General features: G+C 36.1%; 2 protein-coding genes across 2 annotated transcripts in view; one reads left to right on the forward strand and one right to left on the reverse strand.

Moving 5' to 3' along the window:
* Positions 1 to 15,769, forward strand: part of Sccpdh (saccharopine dehydrogenase (putative)) — a 39,726-nt gene extending 23,957 nt beyond the window's left edge. The window contains exons 6-12 of the mRNA XM_027928540.2: positions 3,541 to 3,671; positions 4,491 to 4,608; positions 5,626 to 5,745; positions 5,840 to 5,896; positions 11,512 to 11,623; positions 13,939 to 14,020; positions 15,124 to 15,769. Coding sequence (XP_027784341.1) covers positions 3,541 to 3,671; positions 4,491 to 4,608; positions 5,626 to 5,745; positions 5,840 to 5,896; positions 11,512 to 11,623; positions 13,939 to 14,020; positions 15,124 to 15,229 — 726 coding nt within the window. The 3' untranslated portion in view covers positions 15,230 to 15,769. The remainder of the gene's footprint in view (positions 1 to 3,540; positions 3,672 to 4,490; positions 4,609 to 5,625; positions 5,746 to 5,839; positions 5,897 to 11,511; positions 11,624 to 13,938; positions 14,021 to 15,123) is intronic.
* Positions 15,770 to 17,888: 2,119 nt separating this feature from the next.
* LOC114087098 (kinesin-like protein KIF28P) overlaps positions 17,889 to 25,557 on the reverse strand; it is an 80,395-nt gene continuing 72,726 nt past the window's right edge. Inside the window, exons 18-23 of the mRNA XM_071619671.1 lie at positions 25,263 to 25,397; positions 24,109 to 24,275; positions 23,753 to 23,859; positions 23,377 to 23,524; positions 22,672 to 22,862; positions 17,889 to 18,044 (exon numbers count right to left, since the gene is read on the reverse strand). Coding sequence (XP_071475772.1) covers positions 17,889 to 18,044; positions 22,672 to 22,862; positions 23,377 to 23,524; positions 23,753 to 23,859; positions 24,109 to 24,275; positions 25,263 to 25,397 — 904 coding nt within the window. The remainder of the gene's footprint in view (positions 18,045 to 22,671; positions 22,863 to 23,376; positions 23,525 to 23,752; positions 23,860 to 24,108; positions 24,276 to 25,262; positions 25,398 to 25,557) is intronic.

Genomic DNA, 25,557 nt, shown 5'->3' on the forward strand with positions numbered 1-25,557 from the left:
GCAATCCTTAGCAAGAAAAGTAAAGTAGGAGGCATCACAATACCAGACCTTAACCTATACTACAGAGCTGCAGTAATAAAAACAGTATAGTACTGGCATCAAAATAGACTGTAGATCAATGGTATAGAATAGAGGACACAGAGACAAACCCACATAAATACAGTTTTCATACTAGACAAGGGTGCCAAAAACATTCACTGGAGAAAAGATAGTCTATTCAATAAATGGTGCTGGCAAAACTGGAAATTCATATGTAGCAAAATGAAATTAAACCTCTATCTCTCACCCTGCACAAAAATTAACTCAAAGTGGATCAAAGACTTAGGCACTAGAATAGAGACTCTACAGCTAATAGAAGAAAAAATAGGCCCAAATCTTCACCACGTTGGCTTAGGATCTGACTTCCTTAACAAGACTCCTAAAATCAAGAATCAATAAATGTGATGGATTCAAATTAAGAAGTTTCTTCTCAGCAAAGGAAACAATCAATAATGTGAGGAGAAAGCCTATAAATTGAGAGAAAATCTTTATCACATGCACCTCTGATAAAGCATTAATTTCTAGGATACATAAAGAACTCAAACAACTTAACACCAAAAAACAAAACAAAACAAAAAAACAAATAACCTAATCAATAAATGGGCTAAGGAACTGAACAAAAAGAAATTCAATTGATCAACATATACATGAAAAAGTGTTCAATGTCTCTAGCAATTAGAGAAATGCAAATCAAAACTACTCTGATTTCATCTCACTCCTGTCAGAATGGCAATCATCAAGAATACAGGCAGCAATAAATAAATATTGGCAAGGATGTGGGGGAAAAGGTACACTCATACATTGCTGGTGGGACTGAAAATTGGTGTAACCACTATGGAAAGCAGTGTGGAGATTCCTCAGAAAACTGGGATGGAACCACCATTTGACCCAGCTATCCCACTCCTTGATTTATATCTAAAAGACTTAAAATCAGCATACTACACTCCAGTAATACAGCCATGTCAGTGTTTATAGCAGCTCAATTCACAATAGCTAAACTATGGAACCAACCTAGGTGTCCCTCAATACATGAATGGATAAAGAAAATGTGGTATATATACTCAATGGAATATTACTCAGTTTTAAAGAAGAGTGAAATTATGGCATCTGCCAGTAAATGGTTGGAGTTGGAGAATATTATGCTAAGTGAAATAAGCCAATCCCACAAAACCAAAGGCCAAATGTTTTCTCTAATATATGGATGCTAATTCACAATAAGGCGGGGGACAGTAGGGAAGAATAGTGTCTTAGATTAGTAGAGGGAATTGATGTGGGGATAGGAAAGATAGTAGAATGAAACAGACATTATTACTTTATGTATATATGTGACTACATGACCAATATGATTCTGTAACATGTACACTCAGAAAAGTGAGAAATTATATCCCATCTATGTATAATACATATCAAAGACATAAATGCATTCTACTGTCATGTATAACTAATTAAAACATAAAAAATCAAATCCCTAAATTAAAAAAAAGTTCTTGAGATCAGTGTACATGTGTGAATCTGTAACAATGAATGCCACTATTATGCATAGTTATAAGACACCAATAAAAATATATGCATAGATAAATAAATAAAAAAGAAAGAAAGTGAAAAAGCCAGCTGTAGAATAGGAGTTACCTGCAACACATGAAGAATCCTGACATCACAATTTTGAACATAGGAAGCTAACTCTAATATATTTTGCATGATTCCATTTCTGTAAAATTTAAAACTGGCAAAACTAATTATACTATTTAGAGATGATTACTTAGGTGGTAAAATTCTAAAGAAAGAGCTGGGTGCAGTGGCACACACGTGTAATCCCAGAAGCTGGGGAAGCTGAAGCAGAAGGATCGCAAGTTCAAAGGCAGCCTCAGCAAAAGCGAGGCACTTAGCAACTCAGTGAGACTCAGTGATATAAAATACAAAATAGGGCTGGGGGTGTGGCTTAGTGGTCGAGTGCCCCTGAGTTCAATCCCTGGTACCAAAAATAAATTCTAAAGAAAGGAATTTTTCTTGATTAGTTAAAGACAACAGAAAGAGGGTCTTCTTGGATGCTGGCTTTACTGTGTTGTTCATGACCTGGATGGTTATGTGCATGTTGGCTTCATAGTTTCATTTACTTGTAAATTTATATAGTATGCACTTTTTCTATATATTTTTTCAATGAAATAAAGTTTAAATTTTTAATTGAATTTAATTTTTACCTTTTTAAAAATTTTTGCTTTTTCATGTCTGATTTGTACAAAATACTTTTAGATTTTTAAAAAATGTTTTCTCCTAGTGTTTGGAAATCTTCATATTTGTAAATAGTTCAAATTGATCAGCCCTAGATTAAGTAGTATAGCAAATCTAACCTTTAAGACTTTTAGTTCTGTGATACTTTTAATAAAACAGAAGAATTCAATCTGTACCAAAATGGAAATTAGACTTGGTATCTCTGCTTTTTCAGTGTCATCAAAGCTAAGAAACTATCTCTGTAATTAAGATTTAATAGCTGGTACGATGGCACACGCCTGTAATCCCAGTGGCTCGGGAGGTTGAGGCAAGAGGATCGCGAGTTCAAAGCCGGCCTCAGCAAAAGCAAGATGTTAAGCCAACTCAGTGAGACCCTGTCTCTTCATAAAATCCAAAACAATAAGGCTGGGGATGTGGCTCAGTGGTTGAGTGCCCCTGAGTTCAATCCCTGGTACCAAAAAAATGAATAAATAAAAGAATTAATCTAGAAGAAGGGCCAGCACTTTGACAATACATTCAGAAGATAAATCTTCTCTTGTACTCTCCTTTCTTCCACTCATTTCTCATTGCAGTCAGGGGGAGGGGTTAAGGAAAGCATAGTTATATTGGAAGAGTGAAGGGCACTAAGAACTAAGAGTGTCAGGAAAGAGGTAACAAGGTAAGATCAAGTAACTACAGGATTCTAGATCAAAAATAAACCAAAGAATTGAGGAAATCTCTTAAAATATAAATCACATTAGTGAACTTTAAATTTTTTAAGAAGCTTATTTTTAAAAGACTTCAGTGGGAAGACAGGTATATAGTTTTGGGCTGAAATAAGAGGTGATGGAGGAAGGAGAACTGGGTATAACAGGATGGATAGATGGACAGTATGTTACATACGTTGCATAAATGTACATGTGAATGTATCTTGAAATTTGGAGGAATCAGCAAAGGATAGGGATATGATTAGAGAGGCTACTTTTGAAAGAATAGTTATTTAGCTGAGTACAACTGATAAAATAAAACTAAATTTCTCATTTCCAAGAGCAAGAATACTGATAGGAAGAAAGAGGAAAGGTCTTACATAAATATTGAATATGGTCAAGCTAATGAGTGTTACTGCTGCTTAGCTGGTCATGAAAATCCAACTAAAGATTATCAAATAAGGAATTGTGTTTTTTACAAAGAGAAATGAAATGTTGTTTGCAACAGTTTTAAGTTACTTGCTTTTTATCTTTCAGTAATTACCCCTTAAGACATGTTTATTTAACTCTTGAAATATTTTATTAGGGATTGTGTATTCATGATGGTACCTGGAAGTCAGCAATTTATGGTTTTGGAGCTCGGAGTAATTTGAGAAAACTAAGAAGTGCATCAAATCTGAAACCTGTCCCACTCATTGGTACAAAATTGAAAAAAAGGTATGTCAATTCAAAATCTATTCTTTATTTGGTTTAAGTATATTGTTTTGGGGTTAACTATTAATAAAGAGTGTTACTAAGGAAAGCTTGGAGATTATTTTGTATTTAAATTCAGGATTATTTTCAAAGATAAAATGTAATTAACACATTATCCTATGCTTAAGTACTTTACATGTAATAGTACTTTTAAAAGTGCATTTTCTGATGCCATCTCACTACCAATATCAAAATTAAATGTCAGTTAAGTTTCATGCAGTCAAATCTTCTTAAAGTGTGATGATCTGAATGTAAATTAATCAATGTTACTCCTAGCACTTAGATGCACTTATGTGTAAGAATGTTACCAGATATGAGTTTAGGGTTGCACTGTTGAAAATAATGCTTTCTAAATCAATGTCTAGAGAGATGGAGGAGGGAGTTAAAAGGTTAAACCACACTTACCTGTACATGGTATGAAGAAATTCAACACAGTTTCACTTGTTACTTGTTTGGGTGTAGGTATAGAAAATAAGGGAAAACTACAGAAGTAAATTTTAATTAAAAGCCCACCTACTATCTTTATTGTTATTAAGGCCTCAAGTAAAGTTTTTAATTTGTTTATTCAAAAAATTACCCACTGAGGGGCTGGGGTTGTGGCTCAGTGGTAGCGCGCTTGCCTAGCATGTGTGGTGCACTCGGTTCAATTCTTAGCACCGCATACAAATAAATAATAAAATAAAGGTCCGTCAACAACTAAAAAATATTTTTAAAAAATTACCCGCTGAATTTGTGGTCACTGTAGTTGGAGGAAATGCAAAATATTCATGTTTGTCCTTGCAGGTGGCCTGTTTCTTATTGTAGAGAACTCAACACATATTCCATTCCTTTCTTGGGATCTGATATGTCTGTTGTGAAGCGGACTCAACGTTACTTGTATGAAGTTTTAGAGGAATCACCAGTAAGTAAATATGATTTAATTATTAATAAGAGTATTCTATGTTTGTTGTATTTCCCCTATCTATTCAATGAAGGTTTTTATGTTTATAAAGAAAGAAGAGAGCACTAATTAAAGCATTGTTTCAGCTTCTAGAACTATACAGAATTGCAAGGGTAGAGCATTTTGCATTTTATCTGGGTAATTATAACCATGCCCCATGATTCAAATCTAGCCTATTAAATACTATGTAACATAACGTAACAGCAGCAAATTCACAGAAAATTCTGGTGTCATAAACATGTAACAGTCCCTGCTCAGTGTTTCAGCTGCTAGATCACATTCTACAATGGCTTGTGAAGGTGTCTAGGACCTCCTTCCTTTCCTTACCTTGCTTTTTAATTTGTTTATTCAAAAAATTTGTACTTTTGGTGAGGGAAGTAATGGTTCCCAATGCTGAGACTTGAAGAGAAAACTATATCTCAAGTTAAAAAGTGGAGGTTAAATTTTTCTCATAGGAGTTGTAAGTGGAGTTTCCACTCTGGAATGTTTCATTGCTAAATCTAGATATATTATGGAATATGTGGATTTTTTTGCTCAAGTAGGGGATGCTAATTACCATTTGTAACAATTTCTTTTAAAAATAGGCACTGAAGACTGGGGGTATATCTTAGTGGTAGGTGAGTAAGGATCACTTGCCACTGATTCCTTTACACCACTATTTCACATTTTACCCCCTAGTAGAATTATACCATCACTTGCTGATTCTTTTATTTTTCATTAGTGGCTTTTTTCAAAAATCTACCCAACCCCCAGCATGTATGAGGCACGGGGCTCAATCTCTAGCATCAGAGAAAGAAAAAAAAAAAAAATGTTCCCAGTGTCTGGTTTCTGAACAAGCTTTCAGAACTTAATGCACTGATAAAGTGGAAACTGCTTTGTTCATATTTGTGACTGGAGAGTACTTAAAAAGTAGCTAATATTCTTACAGTACTTGGTCTAAAATGTAGGGGTAACATTCTAACTTTGCTCTCAAACTAGGTTCAATATGCTGCTTATATAACTGTGGGAGGCATCACCTCTGTTATTAAGCTGATGTTTGCAGGACTTTTCTTTTTATTTTTTGTGAGGTTTGGCATTGGAAGGCATCTTCTCATAAAAGTAAGTAAAATTTTATGAAATTAAATCTTTAAAAGTGTTTCTCATGAGTTTTTAAAAAATATCACTGATGGTTTGTTTTTTCTTTTTCCTTTAGTTCCCATGGCTCTTCTCCTTTGGTTATTTTTCCAAACAAGGTCCAACACAAAAACAGGTAAATCTGTCTTTTGTATCCAGGTCTCCAAAATAATATTTTTCAAAATTTTATTTTGTTTTGGATCTGAGCATGTAACTCAATGGTAGAGCACTTGCCTAGTGTTTTAGTCAGCTGTTTTGCTGCTGTGACTAAAAAGACCCAATCAGAACAACAGTCGAGGAGGAAAAGTTTATTTAAGGGCTTACAGTTTCAGAGGTTTCAGTCCATAGACAGCTGGCTCCATTCCTCGGGGCTTAAGGTGAGGCAGAGCAATAGGGCAGAAGAGTGTGGCAGAAGTGGCTCACATGATGATCAGAAAGCAAAGAGAGATCTCCACTCTCCAGATAAAAAATATATACCCTATAGCCACACCCCCAATGCCCCACCTTCTCCAGCCACACCCCACCTGCCTTCAGTTATCACTTAATTAATCCCATTGGGTGATTAATTCACTGATTGGGTTTGGCTTTTGTAACCCAATCATTTCTTCTCTGAACTTTCTTGCATTGTCTCACACTTGAGCTTTTGGGGACACTTCACATCCAAGCCATAGCACCTAGCACACATGAAGCTCAAACCCCAGCACCTCAGCAAAAAAAAAAAAAAAAAAAAAAGTTGTCATGTTATTTTGTATTTACTTTTTCTCAGTACAGTGATAGCAGACAGCAATATGTAGACTTGGTGGGGGACTTACTGTGTTTCAGATATTCTTTTAAATTCTTTACATAGATCACCTAATCTTATAGTCACCTTGGAAGTAGGTATTATTATTAGGTCCATTTTACATATGAAGAAACTTAAGGCACATAGAGGTTGAGAACCTTGCCCATGGTCCTATCGCTAGTAAATAGCCGGCTGGGATGAGAACCCAGTCAGTTGACTCCAGAATTTGTATTATCCTTCTTCATAGAGGGTTGAAATATTTTTATTCCTCCGTTTTTCTTTTATCTCTTCTTTGCCTTCAGGTTTCCACTTTGTCTTCCCTATACCCTGAATTCCCAAGGCAGATAAAGTGAATTATCATGTGTCCAATATCCTCAACACTACAGCTGCCTGGTTTTTTACCATTAGTGTAACAAATCCCAACCCTGAGTTAGGGTGTGGGTCATTTATCCTTCATCTCCTTTACACAGGGCACTTCTGGGGAGAAATTCCACTACTGAGCAGATGGTCCCCCACAAATTCTCATTTTATCCTCTAGTGAATTCTAAGATCACTTGTCACTGATTCCTTTACTTTTCATTAGTGGCTTTTTTCAAAAATCTACCCAACCCCAAACCTGTTCTCTATCTGTCCATTATCTTGATTTCTACTTCCCTAAAAGAACTGAGAGCATCTCTTGTGTTCTTGAATTCTGCCCTTAGACCTGTCATCATTGTTCCCATCATCACCTTCTTTACTTTTTCTGGAAAAAGTGTTTTTCTATACACCATGCTCATAACAACATTAGCATTTATTGTGCTGCAGCCACTGGGCTACAGACTCTATATCTTATTTAGTCCTCCAGCAGCCATTGAGGCAGAGGTATTATTATCATCCACGTTTATAGTTGAGGAAATAAACAGAGGGTGTTATTTGTCTAAGTCCACACAGATAGAATGTAGTGGATCCTAAATTCAAACTAGTCTGAGTCTTAGCTATGACTACTACTTTTGATCAGATTCCCTCCTGACTACATCAGTTGATTGTTCCTTTTCTCTCCTTGAAATTCTACCTCCTGCCTCTCTACAGGTTCTTTCTTCTCATTCTGAAAACATTCCAATGTCTTTTTCACCCTGAGAGAGAGCCCTGGCCTTTCCTTCACCTTTCATTAGTCCCTCTAACATTACCATTGACTTCTTAAAAAATGTTTTTATTGGTGCATTGTAGTTATAATAGTGGGGTTCATTTGACATAATCATACAAGAATGAATATAATTTGCTCCATTTCTGTCCCCAGTACTTCCTCTTTCCTACCTCTCCTCCCTTCTGCTGTACCCCTTCCTCTCCTCTTCTGGTCTTCCTTCTATTTATTTATCATTATGTTCATTGGTGCTTTATAGATATACATAAAGCTGAAATTCACTGTGGTTACTCATATATATATACACATAGCATAATTTGGTCAATTTCATTCTCCCTTTTCCTGTTCTTACTGTCTCCCATCATTGACTTTATATCTGCTAAATGCATTGAGTGCTTGTTACTCCTTATTTAATGTCGGTTATCTTTGACATACTTAGAATACTTACTTCCTCTGGCTTGTGAGTTAATAGTTCTATTAAGTTTCCTTTCTCTTTCTCCTACTTCATCTCCTTTCTACTCCTTAAATATTGATCATTCCTGGGCTTCATCCTTGGCCCACTTCTCACTTACTCTAAGTGATAGCAGAGCTCTTAACACACACATTCATATTTCCAGATTGACAGAGCCATCTATTTTACTAGGCAGATATCCCATGGGCACTTCAAATTCAACAAGCCCAAATCTGCACTTTCCCCCAAACTGTCTTTTTCCCTATATTTTCCATCTGACACCATCATCTTCCAACCAGAAATATAGGCATTCTAGATTTTTCTCTAAACCCATCATAATTGACTTGGTTCAGGCCTTTATCTCTCTTTTTCTTTTAATTGTGGTAAAATATACAAAACAAATTTACCATTTTAAATATTTCAAGTGTTCAGTGACATTAAGTACATTTCATATTTTTGTGCAACCATCATTACCATCCAGATATATAACTATTTTTATCTTGTAACACTGAAATATTGTGCTCATTAAATAATATCTCCCATTACCCCACTCCCTAGCCCTGGCAACCACCATTTTACTTGCTGTTGCTATGGATTTGATGACTGTAGATACCTTATATAAATGGAATGACAAAAGTATTTGTCTTTTGTGTCTGGCCTCATTTCACTTAGCTTAATGTCCTCAGGGTTCATCTGTGTTGTAGCATGTGCCAGATTTCCTTCCTTTTTAAGGCTGAATAATATTCCATTTTAGGTATATAACACATTTTGTTGATCTATTCATCTGTGAGTAGACACTTGGGTTGTTCCAACATTGTGGATCCTGGCTGTTGTGGATCATGCTGCTATGAACATGGGTGTGCAGCGGTCTTTTCAGTGCTATGGTCTACATTCTTCTTTTACATATATATGCAGAAATGGAATTGCTATATCATATATTAATTCTATTTTTAATTTTTTTAATATTTATTTTTTAGTTGTAGTTGGACACAATACTTTTATTTATTTATTTTTATGTGGTGCTGAGGATTGAACCCAGGGCCTCACACATGCTAGGTGAGCGCTCTACTGCTGAGCCACAACCCCAGCCCTCTGTTTTTAATTTTTTGAGGAACCACTAAACTCTTTTTCATAGTGACTTCCAATAGTATAACAGGGTTCCAATTTCTCCACATCTTCACCAACATTTGCTTTTTTTTTTTTTTTAAGTTTTTTGGATAATAGCCATTGTAATGGGTGTGAGGTCTTATGGGTGAGGGTCTTATGGTGGTTTTCGTTTGTTTTTCTCTAATGATTAGTGATGTTGACCATATTTTCATGTGTTTATAGACCATTTGTATATCTTCTTTAGAGAAATGTCTCTTCAAGTCCCTTTGCCCATTTTAAAATTATTTCATAGTTGTTTATATTTAGTTTTAGGAGTTCTTGGTCTGTTTTGGATCTGAGCCCCTTTTGAGACATTTGGGTTGCAAGTATTTTCTCCTGTTCTGTGAGTTGCATTCTCATTCTTTGGATAGTGCAGGCCTTTATTTCTGGACTGATGTTTCATAGCCTTCTGTAGTTTCTTTCTAATCCATCTTTTCATGACCATCTAATAGGTCTTTCTAAGACAGAAAATCTGACTCTGTTATTTTGTTTCTTGTTATTGTCTTTAAAAAAAAAAAAAAAAAAAACCAAGAAACAAAAAGACTTCCCTAACTACCTTTGCAGTGATTCTTTACTGGGATTCTATTTGTCAGAATCACCCAAGGATGTTGTGGGATTTTTTTTCCCCAAAAATACATATGCCCTGATTCACGTTCTGATTTAGTAGAGCTAGACTGTGGCCTGAAAATATAAAGCAGTGGTTCCCAACTCTGGGAAAGACAAAAATGATGATCAGAGATTCTGGTTCATGGTCTGGAATGTAGTCTGGGCACTGGAGTTTTTAAAAGCTTCCCAGTGATGCTAATGTGCTGCCAAGGTTGAGAATCACTGCTGTAGAGGTATGCTCCTGGTCAGGTTGAATAATTTTGATACATACCCCTAGAGCATGACTGATAGGAATTCCATCTCCAGAGGTGTGAGGCCACCCTAGACACATTATGATCTAGTTCTAGATGGCAGATCAGTTTTATTTTTTTATCCATCTCTGATTAATTGGAGTACTAGCTCAAAGACTATGTTGAAAATTGTTCTAAAGCTGAATGTGTGCCTAGCCTGTAAGAGGGTTATGATCACAGCACTATGCCATAGCAGGGGAGGGGACAAGTGTGCATTGTATATCTGACCTTGTCTGTACCTCTTGAATTGTAGATTCTAGATATACCATGCTACTACATCCCTTCTTGTCTTTAAATAATGGTTGCTCCATTCTGGAATGTACCTTACTTTTTTGTTTAATAAACTTCTATTAAAATATGTGTGTGCATACATTTTAAAACTCTGCCCTCAGCCACAGGAGATTTAATAACGCCCTGCTTTGAGCTTTTCCTTCATTTATTAGTTCATGTCTCATATTGTTATTATTTTTTTTTTAGAGAGAGAGAGAGAGAATTTTTAACATTTATTTTTTAGTTTTCAGTGGGGACACAACATCTTTGTTTGTATGTGGTGCTGAGGATCGAACCTGGGCCGCACACATGCCAGGCGAGCGCGCTACTACCTGAGCCACATCTCTAGCCCCATCATATTGTTATTAAATTTGCTTAAGTGCTGGGGTTGTGGCTCAGTGGTAGAGCATTTGCTTGGCATATGTGAGCACTGGGTTTGATTCTCAGACCACATATAAATAAACAAATAAATAAATAAAGGTCCGTTGACAACTAAAAAACATATATTTTAAAAATTTGCTTATCTATCTCTTTCCTCAATGAATTGTAAATTCCAGGAAAGAAATAGTTTATTTATATCATAGGGCCTAATATATATATATATAGTATCTGACCTTTAATTGATGTTTAATAAAAATCATTTTGATGGGCTGCATTTTTGATACCCTATTTCTAAATTTAGTGATTATAAAAAATGATAGGATAAATGCTCTAAATTTAATTTTTTGAATTTAATTTTTATATCTGTGTGTGATGTAATTGTATGTCTGTTCCCCAGGCCTCTTCTAGCTTTTCCTCTTAAACTGCCTATATTGATGGTGCACTCATTCTTTAAGCTACAACCTAAGCATCATCTTCATCCCATCCCTATTACTCATCATCTCTCCCACCCCACTTCACACCAGTCACCAAAACTTATAACTTCAAAGAATTCACGTTTGCCCATGCTTAAATGATGACAAGATGTTGTGGTAGACAAAATATTGGTTTTTTTAATCTATTTATCACCTGAAGTAGAAATAAGTTTTATTGTGTTCCAGAAGGAAATGACATATTTATTAAATGAACCTTTTGCTTTCTCTTACAGATGGATAGCTCATCATTTACATTGACATTCTTTGGTCAAGGATACAAACAAGGCCTTTCTACTGATAAGCTCAAACCAAATATCAGAATTTGTACTCAGGTGAAAGGACCAGGTATTTCACATATGACTTAAGAATGCTTGGGAGTTTTACATTGTGATATAATCTATAAAGTGATATGTCATTACAATCTATCCTTTCTTTCTTAATTTTCTTTTTGGGTACTGAGGATTGAACTCAGGGGCCCTCAACCACTGACCCACATCCCTGGCCCTATTTTCTGTTTTATCTAGAGACAGGGTCTCACTGAGTTGCTTAGCACCTCACCTTTGCTGAGGCTGGCTTTGAACTTGCGATCCTCCTGCTTCAGCCTCCCAAGCACTGGGATTATAGGCACCACCGCACCCAGCTTATCTTTTCTTTATTTAGAGCTTAGTTGTTTGCACAAAATATTTAAGTAATTTAAAATTATTCTGTCAATGGAAGGATTGAAATTATTAGTATAAGCCAATTTTATTAGTGCATCCTTCCCTCTGTTTTTTTTCTCATTAACCATTTAATAATTCAGAATAGCAGATTTAAATTAGTAACAAGAAAAGGTGCTACTTCATTTTTTACTTGTTTTAACCTCATGCTTAAGCAGTCTAACATGAGCCAAATCTGTGATCCCAGGTGTTTGGGGAGTCTTTGAACACCCAGATATTGTCTGGAAAACATGTGCATTTTTCAAAGGAGGGTTAGGATCTATTTCTCCCCAAAAAACTTTTACTATAAATTTTAGAGGACTATACAGAGATGTCCTACTTATGAATTATAAGTTTAATAGGGATAATTTGTAATTACCGTGGTCCCTGATGGATCACAGGGGATTTTAATTAAGCCAGACATCAATGTGTTTGTATTTTACCCCCTTTTCAAATTCCCACCTGGCTTCAAAGTTAGCTGTGTTTTTATTTTTTGACAGAAATGTAAATACTAATGTCCCACTTGCTTGTAGACTTTTTTTAAAGTAATATAGGTGTAGCCAGTTGTTTTTCCTTAAGATATTGAGAGGGTTTTTTTTGTTTTGTTTTTGTTAGTGAAGTATGTGAATGCAGATGGGTATCAGTTTGATATATTAATAGAGTGAATAAAAAACCACCGAGCGGGGCTGGGGTTGTATCTCAGTGGTAGAGCACTTGCCTAGCGTGCGTGAGGCACTGGGTTCAATCCTCAGCACTATATAAAAACAAAATAAAGGTTATTGTGTCTACCTACAACTAAAAACAAATATTAAAACAACAACAACAACCTAGGATCATGATTTCAATGATTATCAAGAAGCAGTATATTGTAATGGACAAGAGTGAACTAGCTGCCTGGGTGTGTTTCTGGCTTAGCCATTGCCTAACTTTGTGAGTTTGGAAAAGGTTAAGTGACCAAGCCTCAATTTCTTAATCTGTAAAATGGGGATAAAAATAGTACTAATCCCAGTGGTAGAGCATTTGCCTGGCATGGGTGAGGCCTTGGGTTTAATCCCCAGCATCACACACACACAAACAAACAAAAATAGTATCACTGTTGTGAAAATTGAGTTTAGTAGATTTAAAGCAATTAATACATATACTTTGTAACATTTAATATGTTTAATAAAATAGATTGAGCCTGTAATCCCAGTTACTCAGGAGGCTGAGGCAGGAGGGTTACAAGTTTGAGGCCAGTCTCAACAACTGAGTAAGACCTTGTCTCAAAATGTTAAAAATTGAAGGATAGGGCTGGGGTTGTGGCTCAGCGGTAGAGCACTCGTCTAGCACGTGGGAGGCCCTGGGTTCGATCCTCAGCACCACATTAAAATAAAGGTATTGTGTCTAACTAAAACAAACAAAAAAAAAATTGAAGGGTAGATAATATAGCTCAGTGGTAGAGTACTCCTGGGTTCAATCCCCAAAACTGCCAAAATATAAAAAATAAATACAGGTTGAAATTTCCTAACCTGAAAATCTGAAATTTTAAATGATACAAAATTCATAACTTTTTGAGTACTAGCATGACACCAGAAGTGGAAAATTCCACACCTGACTTCATGTGATGGGTTGTGATCAAAATGCAGGTGTGCTAAAAATGTTGTTTAAAATTACCTTCAGGTTATATTTATATTTTGTGGTTGTACATGGTCCCGTCTCCAAGACAGCTCATTATGTATAAGCAAATATTCTAAAATCTGAAAAACTATAAAATCTAAAACACAAAAGTCCCAAGCATTTTGAATAAGGGATCCCCAACCTGTACAGTAAAAGTTGTTATTTTTGTTATAAGTGTTTAGAGTATCTTTTCAAAAAAAAATCTGTATACCTAGAGAGAGATAGAAAATCTACCATTTGATATTTGGGTGTTGTTTAATGCAGACTTCATGAACACTTTTTTTCCCCCTTGATCAACCTTTTCTGCAGAGGCTGGCTATGTGACTACCCCCATAGCCATGGTTCAGGCAGCCATGACTCTTCTAAACGATGTCTCTGATCTTCCTAAGGCGTAAGTTTGGTTTTCTTTTAGTTAGAAGATATCTTTTTAATATGTGTTATATTTTAAGTCATTTTGTGCTTCGATTTTCAGGCTTTGGATCTACACATAAGCATTTACAGTTCCTTTGATCCAAAGATATAGGTTAATTAAAATAAAAGGACAGTTTCTTACCAGTCTTGGGAATAACTGCAGAGGTAAATGAGAGGAGATTGAAAAGTGTGAGAGCCATGTAAGTTGGCTTTGGTTTCTTATAAAAATAGCTCAAATCCAGAGTTAGCCACTCAGAAAAGGTCCCTCTTGTTAAATAGTGTAAATAGGAACTTCTCATCAGTGTTGAGCAATACCCAGCTGGTAGGCTGCAGGAGCCCTGACTGATGCCAGGTGTGTGAATTGAGTCATGGATCCTGGCTGATGGTTATCAAATGTACTGTCTTACTGGAGCATTTAACTTTTATCTTCAATTAGGCTAACTTTACAAATGAACATAGACCTGCAGCTAAGAGGTAAATCAGGTATAACCTAAAACAATATTAAATTATTAGGTTTGATTTTTATTATATGTATTGTATATAGTATATTACTTAATATTATACATATATTATATATATTGTATATAGTAAAACTTAATTTTTTCAAATACTGTGTTACCTTTGAAAATATGTGGTACTTTGTAAATGTTAGCCATTATATTTAAAGAAACTTCTTCTTTATCTAGTTTAAGTTCTGTTTATATTTTAATAATAATTGACTATTTAAATTTATTCCATTGAGATCTGTATTTAATCCTCTTGGGTCTGAAGACATCTTTATAAATAGCAGCAGTTACTCAGGTTGATAAAGCTTTGCCATATGCTCCATGAGCACACAGGTAGCATTAAAACAGTGAACAGGAACTGAACCTGTCTCCACAGGATTGTCTGTGGCACTAGTTTCTCTTGAATAACAGCTATTTGCTGAGTCTGCTGATTTTAGGAATGAAATCAAAAGTAGCCAGGATAGAATGGAGAATGCTCAGTTTTTAGGAGTTGTGTAATAGTTGGCTACCTAGACCTACAGAGCAGAGGGCTGGAAAGCAGCTGTGTGCACTGTTTTCTCTTGTTATTGTTTTACAGGGGCGGTGTCTTCACACCTGGAGCAGCTTTCTCCAAAACAAAATTGATCGACAGACTCGGCCAACATGGTATTGAATTTAGTGTCATTAGCAGCTCTGAAGTCTAAACATTTGAAGAATTAGCTGAAGTCATAAAATGCATGATTAACAACTTCTGTATTTGATATTTGAAATTCTTCTATAAACCTATCTGACTGTATATGGAAAAGATTGTCAAATCTAAATACCTACACATTAAAGGCAGGAAATTGTACTAGCTTACTCTAACTTTCAAATCTCAGCTGATATATGATTTTCTTGCTTGTGAAAGAAAACTAATATTTGACTGACTTTTTCATTGAAATGTTCTTGGTAAATTTTATGAATGTGCTGGCAGGTCAGATGGTGGAGGAAGTGTCCTTGTCTGTGTTGCTAACTGCATTCCTAGTGAGGATTGCTGGGGCTGGCTTTCAGCCAGGGCAGTAACTGCTGCCTTGCTTGCCATGGTGTTGAATGGAATCTCACCCTCCAGTGAGTTTCTCTGCATATTGTGTGAGATTTTGCTAAATTAAACTGCACTTTTTTTCTATTTTAGCATAGTTTTTCACCCATCTACACTGATTTTGGACTGTTTACCTAAGTTGAATAATAAAGGATTTTCAATTGAATGATGTTTTTTTTCATTTGGACCTGCCAGTTTATTTGTGTAGTAATAACTATGTGCTACTTAACATGGCCTGACTTGTTTACTGCCAATAATTGAGTTTTTCATTCTTTCCCTGGGTCTATACTTGTGATTAGTTTTAAGAATACAATTTGTAAGTTTCTACTGATCTTCACTATTTAAATAGAACTTTCCTCTAATTTTCTTTTTGTATGTTAACTAGGTTTTGCATTGAAGCCCTAAAATAAAGCAAAGAATTTTTCTTTTTATAATAATCTCATAAGGGAAGGGAAAGTACTAGGGAATGAGATTGATCAAATTATGTTATGTGCATATGTAACCAGGTATAATGAATTCCACTATTATATGTAATTATAATGCACCAATAAAAAAGACAGTAAAAAATAATAATCATATAATAAACACATACATAGTTCATGTTGTTTATTATGTAATGGAGACAGCCACCCCTTTATGGAATTTCTACTTTTAATTAAGAAGCATAACATATATAGAAATATTATTCATGTTAGGAGACCCTTCTGTGCTGTCTTTACAAAAGAAGAGAGGATGTATAACTTGAAAAGGGAGATTCTTTTATTTTTAAGTTTTATTTAAAATTTTTATTTTGTTTTTAATTGACAATTATGTATATTTATGGGGTACATGATATACACTGAAATCATCAAATCAGTAATTAGCATATCCATCAGCTGAAATAGTTATCATTTCTTTGTGGTGAGAACATTTGAAGACCTCTCTTTTAGCTATTTTGAAACACACATTACTATTAACTATAGTTGGTTTGTTGTGGGATAGAACAGTCAGACTTAATTCTTCTAACAAACTTTGTACCCATTGACCAATGTCTGTCCCCCTTTCTCTACCCACATTTTCCCCTAAGCCTTTCGTAGCTACCATATTACTCTACTTCTATCATTTTTGGGGTTTTTTTTAGATTCTGCCTAAGAGATCATATTTTATCTGTTTATGTCTGGCTAATTCCACTCAACATAATATCCTAGGTTCATCCATGTTGTCACAAATGACAGAATTTCCCATTTCTTTAAGGGTGAATAGTATTCCATTGTATATCTGTGACACATTTTAAAACTCCATCAGTAGGTAGATGAACATTTCAGTTCTTTCCATATTCTTACTATAATGAATGATGCTGCATTAAACATGGGCATGCGGGGCTGGGGTTGTGGCTCAGCAGTAGAGTGCCCGCCTAGCATGTGCGAGGCACTGTGTTTGATCCTCAGCACCACATAAAAATAAATAAATAAATATAATTAAGGTATTGTGTCCAACTACAACTAAAAAAATATTAAAAAAGGAAAAAAAAAATGGGCATTCAGATAGCTAGCTCTTCAACACACTGACTTCAGTTCTTTGGGATACATAGCCAGTAGTGGAATTGATGGATCATATGGTAATTCTCTTTTTTAGTTTTCTGAGGAAATTCCATACTGTTTTCAAAAATGGGTATACCAATTTACATTCCCACCAAGAAAAGGAGACAAATTCTTGGCAGTAGGACTGTCTACCCTAACTCACAGAATTATTTTGAGAATTAAATGAGCTAACAGATGTTTAGTACTTAGATTAGTGCCTGGCAAATGGTAAGCACTATTCAGTCTCACCATCCTCATTACTATTGTTATTAGGAGTTTCCATTACCTCAGAATGGTAACTGGTAAGTATCACCATTCACCTCAGGTATCTCCCATTTCACCTCCTTTCTGCATATGAGTTTGTTTTTACATTATTTAAATTCCAGTTGCTGAGTATGGTGGGGCATGCCTATATTTTCAGCATCTCGGAAGGCTGAGACAGGAAGATCACAAGTTCAAAGGCAGCCTCAGCAACTTAAAGAGGCCTTAAGTAACTTAGATCCTTTCTCAAAATAAAAAATTAAAAGGAGTAAGGATATGGCCCTGTAGTTAAGTGCCCCTGGGTTCAATCCCAAGTACTAAAAAACGTCTGATTGAAAGAAGTCTTTCTTTAAAATGGTAGAGTAAGTTAAGTGGGAAACACACAGGTTAGCTTAAGCCCATTAGCTACACAAATGATCTTTACCACTAAAGTTTAAATTTTTGCAGTTTTCAGTTGTTGTATCCTCACTGTTTAGTATATAATAAATATTCTCTCTTCTTTTTCACTATAAGAGAAATGTCATTTTTCAGTTTCCATAAGCTGGATTCAAGCAGATCCCCCAGATCCTTTAACATCTGTGATTGTTGGTATACAAATGGTCGAAGCATTTGATCATCTTCCTAAAGAATAAGTGAAAGGAAAAAAAATGATAGTAGACTTCATATCATTAGAATAAAAAAATGTATGCATCTCATTGGGGTGCCCAGCAGTTTCTCCCTTTGGCCCGGAAAACTGCATTTTCAAGTGGCTTCCAGAGGCAGTAAGTTACTGGGAGCAACTGATTTGGAGAAGACTACCTGAATGGCCCTGTAGTTACTGCCAATAGGGAAAACTGATGAGACAATCCCAACATTTCAGATTGGAATGCTATATATTAATACTATGGAAGGTCTGAGGTTTTACAAAGGAAGTCATGGGCATGAGGGGTTCTCCCACTTGTAGGGATTTGCTGATGTATCCCCCATTCCATAGAAGCAGGTACTACTGAAATGGGTTTCCAGATTGGCTGTGAGCTAAAGTACCAGTGATGGAGGAGATGGGATTGGGACTTACTGAGCATAGAAATGCACAGGGGGCAGTCTGTAATACAGCATTTTCTCTTACTTTTTATTTTACTGATTAGTGAAATACCTGTTCAGATTTGCCCATTTTTCCCAATGAGTATTCCTTGTTGTCTTTGTCTTATTTTAAAAGTAATTTTTTAAATATTCTGAATACTAATGCTTGATAAATATGGCTTAGCCAGCATGGTGGCACAGGCCTGTAATCCCAGCAACTTGGGAGACCGAAACAGGAGTATTACAAGTTTAAATCCAGCCTCAGCAACTTAGTGAACCCCTCAGCAACTCATTTTGAGACTGACCTAAAATAAAATTTAAAAGGGCGAGGGGATGTAGCTCAGTGGTAAAGCATCCCTGGGTTTAATCCCTAATAAATAAATAAACAAGGATTGATACTTAAGAAATTTGGATTATGAAGCATTTCAGATTTTGACTTTTCAGATTCAGGGTGCTCAATTGGTAAAAACTATACAAATATTCCAAAATTCAAATTGTAATACAAGTTGTTTCTCTCAGGCTGAGGCTTACTTTTAAATTTGTGGATGACATCTTTCATCTAACCAGTTTTTCTTTATTTTTTTATTGGGAGGTTTGCAGACAAAAGAGGACCCAAAATGTGTGCGCACATCGAGTTACAGTGAGCACACCTTCTCGAGCAAGGGCCTGCTTTAGTCCTCTCACACTTACTTCCCTTCCCTCAGAAACAATCCATAGCCTGATCTTTGTGATAATCATTTATGATTTTCTTGCCTTTCTGAACACTTCCACCATGTAGAATGCATCCCTAAACAGTATGTTTTACTTGTCTTTAGACATTTATGGAATCATGCTGGATGTCATCTTTTGTGACTTAAAGGTATCCATCACTTATTGGTGGTTGATATTCATCCTTGTTGTATGTGGCTATGATTTATTTTCACAGCAAATTTTCTGCAGAATAGATAGTTCCATAATTTTCCCATTTTCTGTGAATATACAGTAGGGATGGGTCTGGTTTGGTACTATTACAGAAGATGCTGTTAAGAGGAGCCAGTACAAATATGCAAGGTTTCCTGTAACATTTCACAGCTGAGCCCTTGTCTGAACCACAGAACAGAAAATCATTTGAGTAACTCTCAATTCTTTCAAGAAGGGTATATAACTGGTGCCTCTTTAGATGGACAAGAATTAATTTCTTACATCTATCAAATGACTTATTGCAGTAGGTTCTCAAGGCAGAATCACTAGGGCAGGGGTGTTCAAACATCATTAGGCCTACTCTCAGAGATTCTGATTCAGTAGGTCTGGGGTAGCTACCGGAATCTGCATTTTTTTAAAAAAAATTGTTTATGTATATATATTTTTTAGTTGTAGTTGGACACAATATCTTTATTTATTTTTATGTGGTGCTGAGGATCGAACCTAGTGCCTCACACATGCAAGGCGGGCGCTCTACCACTGAGCTACAGTTCCATCCCTGGAATCTGCATTTTTAACAAGATTCCAGGTGATCCTGAAGCTGCTAATTAGGGGACCACACTCAGAATCTCTGCCTGAAAGAATTAGGGCTTACTTCTCTACAGATCCATTTTCTTTCATAGAAAAAGGAAGAGTTGAATTACAGGTTTCTTGGGCCTAGTATCTTCAACTTAATTAGTTAGGTAAATGCCAAGTAATTTTTAAGTGATTGTACACCTCCAGCCATGCCCAGTTTTCTATTGTTTCATATCTGCACCGAATCTTGATGTGAGAATATTTAACTTTTGCTATTATGGATAGTTTATAATGGTTATCAATTAGTATTTCCCAATCTATTAATGAGCATAAGTACTTTTTAAAAAAAAAATTTATAGTGTAGATGGACAGCATGCCTTTATTTGTTTAGTTTTTTATGAGGTGTTAAGGATCAAACCCAGTGCCTCACACATGCTAGGCAAGCGCTCTGCCACTGAGCTATAGCCCCAGCCCAGCATAAGTACTTTTTTATATATTCATTAATGTTTGATTTCCTTAATTGTGAAGTTCTTGTTTAAGTCCTTTGACCATTTTTTTTTTCTGTCGAGTTGTCTAGATCTGTTTTTGTTTTGTAGCAGTTCTTTATTTTGGATATAGTTCATTGTACATTAAGTGTGTTTCAAATAACTGTTTCCACACCTTTTGGCTCTCATTTTGGTACTCTTTTGATGGACTAGAGTTCATGATTTAGTCAATTTTTCAGTCTCTCTCTTTAAAACTAGCTGGTTTTGTCATGAGTAAGAAATCCTTTTCCACTGTGAGGTTATGAAGAGTCAGGGTTGTGCTTTTCACATTTGAGTCTTTAATTTGCATCTAAAATTGATTTAGAACTACATTTAGTTTCATTTTCTTCATCTGATTTTCTGTGTCTGTCAAAGATAAACAGCTTAAAAGGAGGAAAGGTTTATTCTGGCTCATGATTTCAGAGGCTTCAATCCATGGTCACTTGGCCCTGTTGCTTTGGGCCTGTCGTGACACAGTACATCATGGCAAAAGAAGCATGTGGAAGAAAACTGGTCACCGCATGGTGGTTGGGAAGAGAAGCGAGAGGGGAAGGGGCCCGAGCCCCAATATCCCCTTCAAAGGCACTCCCCTAGCAACCCAACTTCCTTCTATTAGCCTCACCTTCTAAGGGTTCCACCACCTCCCAGTGGCACCCATGCCATTAGTATCTGAGTCTTTGGGGAACAACCCAGAACCAAACCATAATACCACCTAAATTCCTAGTTCTCCAAGCACTGTTTAGGGAAAGGTCCATGCTGCACACTCATCTGCAACTTCACCTCAGTCTATATCTAGTCTCTAGTACAGAATGGGCCTTCTGTTCTTTTCTTTCGTTGTCTATACTTTACTAACACCTCACTATCTGGAAAATAAGGTGTTATCAGGCAGGACAAGTCATTCTACCTTCTCAGCTCTTCATCTTGTCTTGGCTTTTCTTTCCATTTGCAATTCCATATAAATTATAGATCATTTTGTCAGGTTCCATTACATTTGCTTGGGATACATTGAATCTTAGGGAGAATTACAGACTTAATAGCAATTTCCAAACCATGGAGACATAGCCTATTTCTCCGTTTTGGCAGGTCGTCTTTGACATTTCTCAAACAAGTTTTAAAATTTTTTTCATAGAAGTACTGCATATTTTATGTTAGCTATCAGCCTAAGTATTTCATATATTTGATACAATTATAAATGGCATCAAATATATATATGTATATATTATATATATATACAAATATATATATTCAAATATACTTTTATATTGATTTTATAACCAGCAATTGGGTAATTCTGTTAATTTATATATAAATTCTGTGGGGTTTTCTATTTATACAAGCATGGTATCTGGGAATAGTAATGGAGGCTGCACAGTATAATGCAGGGAGAAGAAGACTGTGGAGCAGCCCTGGCTGGGTTTGCATCGAGGCCCTGCTATTTACAATATATGTATCCTGAAACAAGTTACATAACGTCTCTTACGACTTAGGTCCACAACTATAAAATAAGGCTAATGGTAGTGGTTACAAGAATTCACTCAGTAAATGTAAAATGCTTAGAAAGCGTTATATAAATGTGTGCTATTATTGCAAATCCTGTTTTCTCTTTCTAGTCTTTATACTTTGTATTTCTTGCCTTAATGCACCGGCTGGAACTTAAAATACAGAAGTGCAATGGCCAGCATCCCTGACTTCTTCCTGATCTGAAAAGGGAAGCTGTCAGTAATTTACCACTTTACCTGAGATGGCCTCTATCAAATTGAGGCATGTCCATTTTATTCTCGAGTTTGACAAGAATATTTGTCTTTATAGGATGCTAAATTTTTTTCACATGCTTTTCCATCTGTTGAAATAATCAGATTGTTTTTCTACTGTAATATGATGAGTTATATTTGATTTTATAATTATAAACAAAACTTGCATTTCTGAGATATTCTATATATTGTAAAGTGAATGAATAGCAATTCTACCGTGACCCTAGCTGTCTGGAACCAGCCAGATATGCACTAAAATAGAAAGCCCTGAGCAAAAGTGGATAGAGGCCTGAGAGAGCAGAGGACCATGCTTTTAAGGCCTCTACTTTCTCATCTGCTTAAACACACGTGTCCTCAAGCTCAGGAAATGCATTTAAAGCAAATGTCTAAATTTAATGGAAATAGATTTCTTTTGTTCCCATGATTCTGGCTACTTACAGGAGGTTTATACTGCCAAAGTCTGAAAAATTGTCGTTTTGCTGTGTTCATGCTTTGGTAAAACACCTTGAGAGCTTTAGCAAACTCTTTGTCGCAGCTGGCTTGCTGAGTGCACATTTGATTAATCTCTCTGGCTGATGGCAGTTGTGATGTCATCTCAGTTATCTTCAGGGTACTGGAAGGCTTATGGGCTTCAGGAAGAAGAAAGGTATTTATTCATTTACAGATACCTATACTTATTTATTTTGGTGGCATTCTTCTATATCTGCATTTATCAGCATATTTGTGGCACCAGTTTGAACCCACGCAAAGAAATCTCGCAAGGCAAAAGAAAAACAAAATGCCTGTGTTTTTTTTTAATGATACAAAATATTAGTTAAAACATGAAAAAGTCCGTGTCTAGCTGGGCAAAGTGGTGGGCACCTATAATCCCAGCTACATAAGAGGCTAAGGCAGGAGGAGGATCACAAGTTTTAAGTCAGCCTTAGCAGCTTTTTATTTTGAGATTCTACCTCAAAATTTAAAAGTGGAGAGGGTCTGCGGGTATAGCTCAGTGGTAGAATACTTGCCTAGCACATATGAGACACTGGGTTCCATCCCTAGCACCCTAACAACAAAGGCCATGTCTTAAAAAACCAAACACACATCTCAAATGTTGGAGCTTTGGAGATAAGCTCAACATCCACAACTGGAGCAGTTTGTCACCTTGTTGACCAGAATCAGTTTTCTCCAGCGATTCCTTAAGAAATATGTTTTCCTCTCTCAGGGCTCTGTTAATGTTTCTGAGCAGTTCCGTCTCCTGTTCTAACTTGAGCACTTTCAGATAAAGTTCCGATGTCTGATTTGATGCCATCTACAAAAGATACGTCATTTCTTTTGAGATTGGCAATTTTTTCTATCTCAGGTAAACCAGATGGAATGGGGAGGTGATGAGCAGGATTTATAAGCCCCTTAAACTAAGGGTACTCAAGTACACCAGGAAAAGTTCTGTTAAGAGGAACAACACTGACGATCCTTAAGTGGCTGTCACCTGATATTTTTCTAGTCACCTTGATGCCAATTGTAATTCACATGTACACACCTGGCTTGTATCCTTCACATCGGAAATTTTCTTGGTATCTACCATGATGTGGCCTTCATCTGTGACCATGAAGTCCAGCTGAGAGCAGCTCAGTTCAGCACAGCCTTCTGTAGTGTGGTAGAGACACCATCAAAGAAAGGAAGTCTAAGTTGTCCAGCCCTAGTGTTGAGTGAAATGTTAAATCATGTGTTGTTAATGTTAAACCTGCTGGACTAGGACCCAGAGGCCCACGGGGAAAGATGACACTGGCCACTGCCATAAAGACCCTGACTGCCTCCCTTTTCTACCTCTTCTGCAGCACTGGGTGTACTGACATTATGTCCGATTGAACAGTGCACATGTGAAAGAGTAAGTACCTTGAAGGCCCCACAAATCAACAATGAGAGCATTTGTCTGTAAATAATTCAGAAACTCCTGAGATGCATTTAAGGCTGCAAATTGTACAATCTCTTCAATTTGGGGATTCACAATTTTCCATATGGGTTTAGTATATAAAGTGTTTGGAAGATCATAAATTCTATACCTGAAAAAAAGAATATAAAACATAATTTAAATCCAGAAGGAACACATTTGTAAAGGAAAGAATCAGATGAACCCAGACATATAACCCATGCATGAGTTAGATAAAGAGATAAATTATAATCTATGCTCATGATTGCGGCCTCCAACATCTCAATTGTTCTACATGGGTATTATCACAATGTGACTAATAAAAAAGGAAAAAGGATTTCAATAAATCCTTTCTACTTAGAGACTCTAAAATTGCTAATTTCCCATGTAGGGTGGTTGGTTGGTTTTTGTTCTTCAAAGTAACTCTTTATTACCTTATCTTTTAATATCCTTTTCACCTAATGAGTTTGACCATATCTGATGCATCTGCCATACCATAATACAGTTCTTTTGTTTCCAATAAAAACATTTTACTTAAATAATACAGTTTTGAACGATATTTTTCTATAAATAAAATTTTTGACTCAACTATTTCAGTTACATAAAAGGTTCAATACATAATGACCACAACCCATTTGGCTTGCTTCTCTGTTTAATAGGTAGGGGCAAATAGTCATTTTGAAGTTGAACAAACAGAAAGTTAAGAAAATTACATTATAAACTCATTTTTTTTTAATATTTATTTTTTGGTTGTAACTGGACACTATATATTTATTTATTTATTTTTATGTGGTGCTGAGGATCGAACCAGGGCCTCCCACGTGCTAGGCGAGCGCTCTACCGCTGAGCCACAATCCCAGCCCCTAAACTCATTTTTAAAACTTGAGGAAATGGGGCCGGAGTTGTGGCTCAGCAATGGAGTGCTCGCCTAACATGTGCGAGGCCCTGGGTTCGATCCACAGCACCATATAAAGATAAATAAAATAAAGGTATGGTGTCCAAAAACAACTGAAAAGTAAATATTAAAAAAAAAAAAAAAAAAAACTTGAGGAAACACTCCTTTCCTCCAAAAGCCACACAGCAGGTAGCTTATGAAAGAAGCTATGGCACAGGGTAGTACCCCATTTGAATGCCCCGCTTTGCATCTTCCTTTAGCCATTTGACACCAAGGCACTGGACAATGTGAATCTGGAAATCCATCCTCTTGCCCAGCAGCTCACAAGGATCAATAACCACGTCCTCCTCACCATGTGCTCTACAAACAGAAGAGGTAGACATTGATCTCAGGTTAAGCAGGGTCCAAGCAAGTTGGCATTGTTAAGTTCAGGCAGTAAAATAGAAAACTTAAAGAGAAAGCTAATTTCATTGAAGGAAGACTAGTATTATTACCAACTGTAGAATTCATTCAAGAGACA

Source organism: Marmota flaviventris, chromosome 12, assembly GCF_047511675.1.
Source record: "Marmota flaviventris isolate mMarFla1 chromosome 12, mMarFla1.hap1, whole genome shotgun sequence".
Taxonomy (NCBI): Eukaryota; Metazoa; Chordata; class Mammalia; order Rodentia; family Sciuridae; genus Marmota; species Marmota flaviventris.